A 12,583-nucleotide genomic window follows, 5' to 3' on the forward strand; every position below is an offset into this window, starting at 1 on the left:
GAACTTAAATTTAAGCTATGGAACAAATAATTTTCCCTATGACACATGAGTCCTTTCTTCCTCATCTTAGACACGGTTTTCATCATGAAGTGGTTTTCAAATTATATAGGCATAGGGGCAATTTCCTCTATATTAAAATGTAGCCAGCTCTGGTATATAATAGGGCACCAATTTCAGAGTGCATAACAAAATGCTTTCCCAGGTTTGAATTGCCAAGAAATAAAATTCTGTTCCCTGAACTTTTAGGGACAATCTTATGAACTTTCCTGGGACATACTGGGATTTACCATGGCATTTCTCATGAGTCTGGCTTCTGTCTAGTTAAATTTTTTTAAGTAGATAGGATTATTAAGGAGGAGTCTAAAAAGCATAAAACTTGCTAATGTCCAGGCATGAGCAACTCTTCAGAGTATGCTTCACTGTGAATGTATACTTTACTTTACATTAGATCACCCACTTTGGACTGACTAAATCAAGGTTACTGTATTGATTTCAGCATGGTGGGATCTGGTTGATATGACTGTGATCCTGCTGAAAAGTCCTGTTCTTAAAGAACAGGAGAGACTCTAGTCAAAAACTTAAAAATTCTCTCATTGATAGGGACTGAATCCAGGCAAGATCAGGTTTTAGTCTCCTCAGACTCATTCCTGGATTTTTTGTTGTCACTGTCAACTGCCATGTCCACACTGTCTCTCTATGAACTGGAATTACTGGATTATCTAATGGATACTAGACAAGAGTCACACATACACAATGTTGGGGGTTTTTAGCAACTATAATAGCTGAAACATTTGTTTTCTGAAAAGCCACTAGACCTAGGTAAAGAAAAGTTCATGATGACAATTTTCTTTTTGATTAACTATATTCTGGACAAAACAATATCATAAAGATTTCTGAAAAATATTGCTATGTTTCCCAATTATCTGTGTCTGATTTCCATAACATGTCCCACCCCAGTACAATATATAATCCCAATGTTGTGCCATTAAATTTGCAAATTTTTCTGATGTGAGTTAGCCTATCTAAGTTCATGTTTCAGACAGTGTATAATCCAGAAGTTTTTCAACCAACTAAACCAATCAGTCTGTCTTCTGGATGCTTTTACTGACCCAAAGGAATCTGCAACCTTTCAAAGTCCTCAGTCATCATAATTAATCCAGACTAGGGAAAGGAAAATAATCTAAAGGGTTCTCTCAATTTATTGTGCCTGGGGAAGTGAATAGCTTGTAGTTCACTACTGATGTGCTAAAGTAATCTATTGTGTTACAAAGATGTCATCTTTTCCAAATTAACATCAAACAGCTCTCTATCTCTCCACTTTCCACCACAACTGAGCAACAGGATTAACACTCCTTTCCCACAGCATCTCACTGGATTTAATTAGTTATTGTCTGTCCCCTTGATTATAATGAATTCTCTGACAAATAATTAAATTCCAGTTGCCTGGATAGCCAGCTTTCTAATGATTAACAAAAACCCTGCAGCATAACAGTAATCACTATAAACATCCATTAAAAATAATTATGTCACTGTTGAAAATGCTGAGTGCCTGTGAAGCCATTAATCAAATGCAAAGTGCTTTTCCAGTCTCACTAACTGTAATCAATCACGGCACCTGAAGGTCTCCAAGTCTGTCACAAAAGCCCAATGTCTAAGTACAGGACGTACTAAACACAGAGTCCATATAAATCCCTGATGGATCAAAACCTTCTTAAAACAGCTTCATGAATTGAAGTTGTTCTGTTCAAGGCACTGGTGTGATAGCTACAAAGCTCAATCTCATCCAGGGGTGGATGAGCCTACAGGTCTCACATCATTCTTACACCTGTACCTGCATGTGCATGGGAAAGCATAACCCAAGCTGCCTAGGTGACACAGAAGGTTAGCAACTCAGCTATAAAAATACATTTCTGAAACATAAGCCTTTTTATTACATTTTGGGCATCCAAAAAAATCAATTTCTTATTTTTCATCTTCTAAAGCAGTCACATAGACAATTCTAATCTAGTCATAATAGAAATCCCAGTCCCCACATATTGAGCACAATGGCAGGAGATCAGAAGGAGAAGGGAGTACACCACCTTTACAACTGTCTTTGTTGATAGTAATTTTTTAGTTCTGTGGTTTGACCAACAATTGCTCTGCAGGTGGGAATTGAAGCTCCTTCTCACTGGTTTACACCATTGTGTTCCTAGTATCAGGCCTGCATTTGAGCTGGAAACTGTGACATTCTAGTAGAAAAGGGTGATTGTAGAACAAAGCCACTCTCTAACAGGCCAAGAGGAATATCTGAAACAAATAGTATTTCTGTGAACAGAAAGTGCACATTATACTAGAAGGAACACACTGTGGCTGAATCACAAAAGCTCTGGATGCCTGCAGTCTAAGTATTATGGGTGACCTTGATTCCAGATCGTGAAAACAGTCTTAACCTGCTCTTTTTTGCATTGTCTCATTGGGAGGAACAAAGGTTCTACAAAGCAGAATAGAGCTGAACCACTTCCTAGACTTTGAATTAGATTTATGTTGTTAATCTTAACTCGAAAGGACCCAATGCAATGCTTTGAAGAAGTTAAGCATCTGCTGTTCTTGCAGTCACCTGCTAGAGAAAAACTATATAAATTTACACCAGGCAGAGGTCTGACCTTTATTGCTGTCATGGCTGAATCAGCTTTTCTGTATATATCTCTAGTCTGTATTAAAGAAAAGGGAAAGGTCTGATGGGTGAATAAATTCTCCTGGGAAATTTCAACAATTTTCAGAATAGACATGTGAGTTTCCATTAGGGAACAACACTGAAAAAAAATTAAAAAGGGAGTGAGTGTACAGAGCAGATGCATTAGAGGAAAACCACAGCTATTTTTCTGCCTTGGTCTTCATGTGAGGATACCAGCACTTCAGCTGCAGGAATCATATCTGTACACAGTGTGTCTACCTTGTTCACACTACAACACCCACCTGGCATCCAGACTTTTATGGTTTTCAGCAAAGTACATACATACATCAACATACTTGCATACAAAATAATTTTACATGTATATCTAGAATTGCAACTGCTTCCCTAGTCAAGCTGGTATTTTAACAGACTGATACTAATGGGAAGTCATCATATTTGACACTCACCACTGGTGAGGGGGCCAGGGAGGACAACAGGAAACCTTATTTCAGCTCAAATTATGTAAGTAGAGTCTACACTAATTGCACAAAATGATGCAGGATTTGACAACCACTTTCACTTCTAAAATGAGGGTGGGTTCAATAGATTCTGCATATTGCAGAATCCAAAGCTCTTTTGGACATCTAGGCATTATACCTGAGGGGAGTGTGAGGAGTCCAAAGGGGGAGAAGAGAGTCTCCATATTAAAGCCAAGTGCAGACGTGAAGTGCTGTACAGTATCTTATGAACCAAGTCTAACTTGTGGTAGGTCTTGGAGGTATCCCCATCACAGTCAGCAACCCCTCTCCTAATGATGAAAGTGGCACTCCTGAATTAAAAAGTGACACATCTCCTGTAGCAGACTGAATGACCCCTGACCTGTACGGGGCAGTGATCTCACATTTCTCACTACCAGACGCAGCAGAAGCAATGCCAGATGAACAGCAGAAAATGCTATCGCAGCAGCCACAATTAGTTTCTTATCCTGCCAAGTAGGGTACAATCTAGGTCAGGAACCCTGACCTCAGCATACACTCACATGCAGCCAAATAGACACATTCTTCCAAAACACACTGCAAATGAATTTCAAAACCAGCGGACTGTACAGAATGCACTGAGTATGCTGTATCAGAGCAGCTTTTTACCAGGGAATTGGCCTGGATCCACACATCTGATCCAGATGTGCTGGTGTGGCTTCCTTCTCATTTTAAGAGATACACAGATTATCTGATAGCTATTTTGACTCAACATTCCCACTGTGGAATCTCCCTGGCCAATACATTGTTATTTTCCCACTGCCAATGAAAACAACATTGAATAAATAAATGAGAAAAAATTCAGCCCAGTGTGAGGGCAGTCTATTCTTTTTTAACTGTGTGTGTGTGTGTCCTTAGCCTTTTATAAAAGCTTCAGAGGGCCTAACAGTGAGCTAGCTCTTTGTTTAGCCAGCATATTGCATTCACTAAAACATTTAATTAGGAAAGTAATGACTTGATTGGTCCAGCAGAACTTTGAACATCATCCAAGAAATTCACAGTAGTATAAAAAGACTCAGAAAATCACTCACTGGAAGTGTAAATAATTAGAAAGATGGAATTATCTTTTGTCAAGCATGTAGCAGTGATTCCTAAATTAGGTAATTTTTGTTCTTGAGAATGTGCCACCCACAAGAATTCTGAAAGCAGAGTTTAATCAATGAAGTTTAATCTCAAGTTAGAGGCTTGAGCACTAAGATTATTTTGTTCCTTTTTACTTCCTAAGATTTATTTTGCAGTCATGAACATTGGGATGTCCAGTGCATCCAGGTTGAAGCTGCTCCAAGCTGCTCTGAAGGCTGGAGAACCAGCACATATCTATTCTTATCATATTCATATCTGTATCTCCAAATGCTTAGGAAGCATAAATCTGTGTCTCTTTGTTTCTAACAATTGTGGTCTCTTGTTATGAGGAAAATGCAAACCAGGAAACAGGATCAATTTTCTTTTTAAAAGGAGGTATTTGGGCTGATGTCTTTTCAGTGTAGAGCTGTTCTTAATTCAGTAAATATCTTGGAAGGAAGTAATAACTACTTCAAAGGGGTTTATGTGCACACAAAGAAGTAATTTTATGTAAGCCAAAGGCAAAATAAAAATGAACATGGTCCACTAACAAAAATGAAAGGCGAAAGAAACATGACCATGATACACTGTCAAGCAAATGCTTGATCCCATACAGAGTAGGATCCTGAAGGAGTCTGAGTGACACTAAGTTTGATTTGTGTACATCTTGTATAGGCATTTCAAACAGACCAGCTGAAGGGAAGCAAATAAACTTTCTTGGTGATGCATGAAATTTTATGCAGAGAAAGCCACCTGCAGGATTTTGTTCAGGAGCAAGCACTAAGAAAAGGATGTTATGTGCAGCCTGCATTGCTGGGGAAGCATAATAGAAAACAGAATGACAAAGCTTGAAGATTAAATTATCCTGAAGGAAACTCAAAGACTAATTAACTTCGGAAAAACTGTGAGTACCAAGAAGTCATGAACTTGTCTAAAAGGCCCTGCCAGTTCCATCTGACCAGAATGAGTTCTTAACTCCCTTCTCCAGAGAACTGCATTAGCTTTGAGTAAGGCAAGTAACAGCTAATCTTTTAGATTATTATCTCTACTACCACACCAACTGATACCAAGTTTGTGAGCTAACACAATGTTTCCAGTCTTTCAGTTCAATAGCAGAGTGGGTGTATGGAAATGTCATCATTTTGGCAATCAATCAGTTTATTAAAGTCTCCACTGAAAGGCCAAACAGATTCTGTTACGCTGAATGAACAGCAGCACTAGCCAAGCCTGCAAATGAGATGGGAAATTGCTCCTGCTGCAGGCTTAAGAAAAACCTTTTTTTTCCTTTCTGAAAGCAGCTAGGGTGTGGTTTATTTCTTTGCCTTCCTTACGAATATGTTGATTTACATGAGAAAATGAAACTTGAGTCTTGATCATAGGCATTTAGAAATTGATTTCTTGAGAAGGTGGTGGGAAACAGAAATGTATGCCTGGGTTGAGGAACATTGTCAAGGAAGCCTTTGGTCCTAACTTGCCGTGAACAGTGTGTTGTACCTTGAAAGAAATTTGGTGACTGTGGTCACTTGTGATTGCCTCTGAAATCTGGCAGTGGAACTTGTGTCAACAGCAGGTGCACAGGAAAGCATGATTTTTTGCTGATGTGACTATTCCTTAAACTATTCAAATATGGAAAAAAGAGCAATTAGATTATTGTATCTTCTAGTGTTATGGCAGTATTGAAAATTGCCTTGGATAGGCAATATTACCCCCACGTTCTAAGGGACTTACATGTTATAAAATTGGTAATGGCTTCTCTAGATATTCTGAACAATACACTGGGCAACAGGTGAATATAAAGATCCAACATCAGTTGGGATTAAAAAAGTGACAGTGTTTTCTAGATTGAACGTGTTTACAATGGAGAAACCTGCAGATTATTTCTGAATGCCACTGCAGTAGGTAGGTATACAGATGTCAGAGTACTGCAGTAGAGATGGGGTATGCCAGGGTGACAGGCAGGCAATGAAACACAGAAATACACCCTCTGAGCCAGTTTCCACAAAGATTTTTGACCTCTTCTAAATACAAGAGTGCCTGAACTAGCAGACGAGTGTGAAAACAGACTGCCTGTTTCTATCTTCTCCCTCATTCTCTGACACTGGCTCTATTCATGCATCCTCACTAGTTAGAAAGCCAACTCATACAAACAATTAAATCTTATCTGAGCAACTTGCTTGTTGGCTCTGCTAAAGAAAAGCCTCCTGTAACCCCTAAAGTAGTGTATGGGTCAAGACAAATAAGAGCTTTTCCACCGTATAAGGAAATAATTAATCAAAATTGTGATTTTGCCCTTCTTAAACTTCATACGGTTGGTGATCGCTCATCTGTCTGATGGCTCCTCTCAGTTCTAAAACTGATGAGATTTCATCAAACTTTCTATCCCAGGGAATTGAGACAGAGAATGTCACAATGCATAGTTACAGTTGTCCTGACATTTCACAACCTATAAGTGGCTTAACTTTGCCCACCAATACATTCATTCAAGGGTTTACTTTATGCCCATTTCTTACTTTCATTTGACATATTAACTTCTCTTTTTTTTTCCTTTTTATCTCTTCCTTCGTTATTTTCATAACTAGGAAAATAATGAGAACATGCAAAGTATTCATAAGATCCCTTTACTCCAGAGGGATAGTCAGGCAGGGAAGCAAATTTCACTACACAGGGATTTACCAGAGGAAGCAGAAAAGGGAAGAGATGGGGAAAGTCCTGAAGCATTTCTTTCCTGACCCACTAACAGCATAGGCAAGGCAGCCTGACAGTAATATGGTGCTATAGCAACCATGAGGGTGTGCAGCCATTTATTTTGTGGATAAAGGCACTGAAGTACATTTCAAGATTTGAAATAGATCAGGAAATTTGAAATATAGGTCAGGATCTATATAGTGAAAAGTTTACTGTCATTAGTAAGCCACTTTTATCTCATAGAGGTATATGGAAAATACCAGGAGATAATGCAAATGAAATGCCTCTCCTCAACACCTCCACTTAATGCTCTTCCTCCACTGTATACATGCTCTGCTTCAGGTCTGCTTTTACATGCTGTCTGTAATGTACCAAAGCACAAATGTATTTGGAAAAGGAAAATTAAATAGATGAAAAATATTTTAATGAAGGTGCAGAGAGGCCAATACTTTCTGTGCAAGGTCATTTCCTGTATAGATATTTCTTTTCTTTGAAGCTGGCAAAGCCTTTTCCTTTACTTTTTCTTTCTGATACTTTTGAAAATATTAATTTCAATAAGGAGTTCCTTGAGTGTTCTCAATGGTCAGAAGCCATGTATCCCACAGATGAAGAAAGTACCCTGGCTTCCCCATGGAACAGCAGATAACTACGCTATGTCTCACTGGTGTCAAATAATGTGTTTGGTGGTGCATAAATCAGAGGAAAGCCAGGACAGAAGAGGAAAATGGCTAGGCAGGTTATCACCAAGTTATCAAAGTATCGGCAAATTAATTAGCTAAGCATCTAAGTCCCTTAAAGTATCTGATTCTGCTGCTTTGGTAGATTGCTCGAGAGGCACAATGAACAGGCAGCAATATCACAGAATCGTAGAATATGCTGAGTCGCAAGGGACCAATCAGGATCATCAAGTCCAACTCCTGGCCCTTTACAGGACACTCCAACAATTCCACACTGTGCCCAAGAGCATTGTCCAAATGCTTCTTGGATTGAGACGGGCTTAGTGCTGTGACCACTTCCCCAGGGAGCCTGTTTCAGTACTCAACAGTCTTTTCTAATACCCAAAGTCAACCTCTGCTAATTCTGCTCCAACCCCAATGTCAACCTCTGCTAATTCTGCTCCAACCATTCTCTTGAGTCGTGAGAGTGAAGAGATTGGACCCGCCCCTCAGCTGCCCCTCAAGAGGATATTGGAAATCTCAATGAGGTCTGACTTCAGTCTCCTCTTCTCCAGGCTGAACAAACCAAGTGTCCTCAGCTACTCCTCACAGGGCTTCCCCTCCAAACATGTCCCCACCCCTGTGGCCTCCTTTGGGCACTGTCTAATAGCTTAATGTCTTTTTTTATACTGTGGTGCTCAAAACTGCCCCTAGGACAGGAGGTGAGACCACGTCAGTGCAGAGCAAAGCAGGACAATCTGTGGAGAGTAGGTCCTGCTGTGCTTAATGCCCCCCACCCCCCCCCAGACACAGCTGGCCCTCCTGGGTGCCAGGGCACAGCTAGCACAGATCCATACCAGCCAGCAGGACCTCCAGGTGCCTTTCCACAGTGATGCTTTCCAGCCTCTTGTTCCCCTATATATACAGTCAGGGTTGCCCTGTTGCAGGCACAGAATCTGGCACTTGTCCTTCTTAAACTTCATATGGTTGATGATGATGACCCATCTCTCTAATTGGTAAAGGTCTCTCTGCAAGACCTTTCTGCCTTGAGGGAATTGACAGCTCATCCCAATTCAGTGACATGGTCACAATATCCTTTGAGTTCTGACCTCAAAAAGTAAATGACTTTTACTGACAAAGCCATTATTTTACTGACAAAAGTACTGACTTTTGTCCCCATCAGAGTTCCTGTTCCACTGCTAGTGTTTGGGGTGTCCTCCAAGGACAACCTGGGGCTACTTCTTGCCTTCTCTGGAAATTTCTTTCTAAGCAGCAGTGAGAATGCTTTGTGTGGTGGCTATGATTTCTTACTATCTTTCAACTAACAGCCAAGAAAGATACTGACAGCGAGGCCACCTAATCTGTGTACCAGTCTCCAGGGAAGCAGAGGCAGATCTGTTAAAGTGACACAGAGTATTCCAGGACAAAGCCACCAGTCAGTTTATGCCATGCAAGAATTCTCTATTAGGCACTAAAAGTGATTATTTCTGGGTGTTTTCTCATGAGTTTCTGACACCAGAATCTGTATTTTCCCCCATGATGACTATCTGTGTGTCCTGGGTAACCCAAAATCTTTTGGTATTCTGTACTTATCTGAGGCCAGAATTGTTACTGTCTCATTAAGACCCCATGACAGAGCCAGAAACAGAACCAGACGGTGCCCGTCTTTTTCAAGTTAAGGTTGACCAAGCAGACTCTCTTGCCTGTTAGCTCTTTCACTTTTCCCTTTTGTTCTTGCAGAGCAAGATAGCTGAGGCAATGCAGGTAGAGGCTATGCTTTGGTTTGATTTTGTTTCCCTCTGGCCTTAGGAGGGAGTTGCTTCTGTGTGGAAATAGCAGTAGCCTGAGAGGCTGCATTTCAAAATCAAAAACTCTCAGAGCGAATTTTGCAACACCTGCCTGCAGCGCAAGGCCAGAACTGCTTAGGGTTGAGCTGTCGTTTTTGGTGTGTTTGAGTGTCCATTTTGTCCCTAGACCCCATTGGAACAGGGACCCAAGAGAGCAGCACAGCACAGGCATCAGTGGTTTGCGGGCTGCAGTGCCGATGCTTATTGGATGCCGCCAGCCTAGGGACAGGCGGAGAGGTTGGCACTGTGGATTCACCAAGTTCCAGATGCCAGAGGGTGCTGGCCACCTTTGTCAACAGAGCTGCTGCTGCTGCTGCTGGAGAGATGAGAGGGGGAAGGGCTGCTGCCATCTTTGTCTCCCCACAGGCAGTTGTCTGCGGAGACCGCCATCTTGGGGGTTTGTCCGCCATCTTCCCTTTGTCTCAGACCCGCTGTGGGCAGCGGAGGCCGCCATCTTGGGGGAGGGGTTACTCTGCCCTTTGGAGTTTATCTTTGCTCCTGGGAGTTTGTGAGAGCTCAGCAACTTTGTAACTAGTGAGTATTACTGTTGTTTTTTGCCTGTTGCTGTTTCTTTTTTTATAGACTGGTATTTTTTCACTTATATCCACTCCTGTTCCTTTCTCCTTATTGGTGGAAAGGGATTTGTTAAAGCAATGGGGAGGTAACTCATGTTAGAGTATTCTCCTCTTAAGTTGTCTCAAACCAAAACACTGTGACACAGTGTGGATACGCAAAGAACACTGGCAATTACCAATACTGCATTATCAGAAAACAAGAAGCTTAAACTGAAGCAGAGTGAGTCCATTGAAACCAAATCCCGGTGCTTCATAGCTCAAGTCCCATCTGTCTCACTCTGAAGGGAGAATGTTCACCCCTGTTTATCATCATTTCCTTCTCTGCACTAGGTTTATTCTGCATCTTACACCAGTCTCAGCATCAACAAACCCCAACTGTTGGTCAATGCTTTTCCCTCTAGATGACAAATAATAGATTTGAATGATTCACAGTAAGCCATTCCTCCTCAAATTCACTTAAATCCCTTCAGTGCTTTTCTGTCTTTTAAATTGCAGCTAAATAAAAGGGTATCTAGGCTTCAGTGATTAAAATTATTTACTTACCATATGTAACAACTGGAGCATTTCCACATATCTGGGGAGAAAGACAAACTTTTATTAACTGTCATCAAATGAATACTGAAGGGTGGACTGCATAGCTTCAATTTTAGAAGAGCAACTGGTACATTGTAAAAACAAACTCACACTTTTTCTGAAGACATTAGCTCCTGGGCAATGAGGTAAGCTCTAGACTGGCCTTCCTTCTGTCAACAGAAGTCAGAAGCAATTAAGAGATTTCTCAGTCTACAAAGTAAAGCAGTGTTAGATACCATTTGAACCATTTATAGTAAAAATAGTGACCAGACATTAATTCTTTGTTGTTCAGTGTCTGGCATCTTGGACTTTCCACAACAGGCCATTTCCCAAATTCAAATACTAGTAATATAGTACAATATAATAGCTGCTAATACAGATGGCGAGTTTGAAAAATGTTTTGCTATGGAAGGAGGAGTGAAATTTTCTGTGGATTTTTACAGGTCCAAAATTTGTCAAAGAAGCAGAAACTGCTTAACTTTGAACAGACTAGCTTCATGGCTGTTGAGGATATAGCACTTGGAAAAGGGAGTTCTTTATCTAAATGGTCATATTCCAAACTGTTCTGACTGCTGTCAGTGAGACCTGTGGAAGCAAATAGGGAAAAGGGCTTTATTGCATACTAAACAAAGTGTCTAAACAAAATAACTATAAATATCTCCAGAATTACTTCAATACTTCACCAGACAACATTGTTTGAAATCTCAGAGACATCTGTTTAACTGGTAGGCATCTTGGAAGACACAGATAACTGCAGAAGAAGCAAACTGTATGACTCTGAGGTGCAAGTGACTTCCTCAAGGCACACAAATCTGTAATTCCCTACTCCAGCACCTTTCAGTTTTGTGCATGTGCACATGAGTGCATATTTTAATATGTTAAAGGTTTGCAAAACACAATGATTACTGGAGTCTGGAAACCAAGCCCACCCAGTGGAAATGTGTAAGGAGCAGCAAAAACATACTTATGTACTGCTGCTGTTGAGTCAGTAGCTGCCCTGCTTGTTTTGAGACCTTTGAGACTCTGCTTACTGTTCCCTGTTTGTGTGCAGCTCAAGTACCTTCTCCATCTGTCTTTTTTGACTCAACTGTAATTTTAAATCCTCAAGATTGCAACCAAATGCTTTGGAGTGAGACATTTTTCCTGACATTCAAGTCGGGCCTTTCTTGCTGTTTATGTTGCCTCCGCTGTTCAATTTCAGACAACATTTTTTGCCTTTGCTGTGTGCAGTAGAGGTAAATTATTCCTAGTGTAGTGGGGGAGTAAAGGACTGATGGCTCTACTATTTCGAAATGAGCACCAGACAAAAAAGCAGAGAGAGCTGAGAACCCAGGTTCTTCTGCAAATTACTTTTCCCTCTCCAGGTTTCATGTGTTAACCATTTTTAGCTTTCTTTTTACCTTGTTGGTAAGACTGGGATCACCAAGGCTGCTCTCATCATCTTCTGAACTCTTTTGTTCCTCATCTGATGTGACAACTTCCATTGGTGTCACGGAGACTGGGCACACCTTGTAGGGCTCAGTGTAGGCGCTGCAGAAAAACAGAACAGACTAGCTCAATGGTGCTATTCCCAGATTCACTGTGGTCAGACATATAGAATCCCTGCAGAACCACAGGACTTGGAAAGCAAGATTTATCAAGCAGGGCTGTTTTTAGCTGCTAGGTTCAAAACCATTTAGGTAATCAGAAGACGCTGAAGGAGCCATGGGAAGTTAACTGAACTTGTTCAAGCTTCCCCAAAATACCAATGTTCTGGCCCAGTTTGGAGTAAAAACTTCATACTTAGTTGCAACCAGAACTGCTTTGTTCTTCCCTAGACAACCGCTCAAAATAGATACAATAAAATCACACTAACATTTTAAAATGGAAGTTAGATATTGTGACAATGAATTTTCTGGAAAAACATCAAAGGGATGAGAAAAGTATAATGGCAATACCAATGACATCAATTAAACGACAAGATACTCAGGCTTCAGAATCCTCAAGTTGTTTC

General features: G+C 40.7%; 1 protein-coding gene across 4 annotated transcripts in view; it reads right to left on the bottom strand.

The window, feature by feature from the left end:
* Nucleotides 1–12,583, bottom strand: part of FGD5 (FYVE, RhoGEF and PH domain containing 5) — a 77,290-nt gene that overhangs the window by 37,606 nt on the left and 27,101 nt on the right. For all 4 annotated transcript variants that reach the window (XR_001523906.3, XM_015641022.1, XM_015641020.2 and 1 more), the window contains exons 3-5: nucleotides 11,991–12,120; nucleotides 10,702–10,760; nucleotides 10,561–10,591 (exon numbers count right to left, since the gene is read on the bottom strand). Coding sequence is in view for 3 of the 4 variants with exons in the window: in XM_015641022.1 (XP_015496508.1) it covers nucleotides 10,561–10,591; nucleotides 10,702–10,760; nucleotides 11,991–12,120 (220 nt within the window). In the remaining variant the exon portion in view is untranslated. The remainder of the gene's footprint in view (nucleotides 1–10,560; nucleotides 10,592–10,701; nucleotides 10,761–11,990; nucleotides 12,121–12,583) is intronic.

This window comes from Parus major, chromosome 12 (genome assembly GCF_001522545.3).
Source record: "Parus major isolate Abel chromosome 12, Parus_major1.1, whole genome shotgun sequence".
Lineage (NCBI taxonomy): Eukaryota > Metazoa > Chordata > Aves > Passeriformes > Paridae > Parus > Parus major.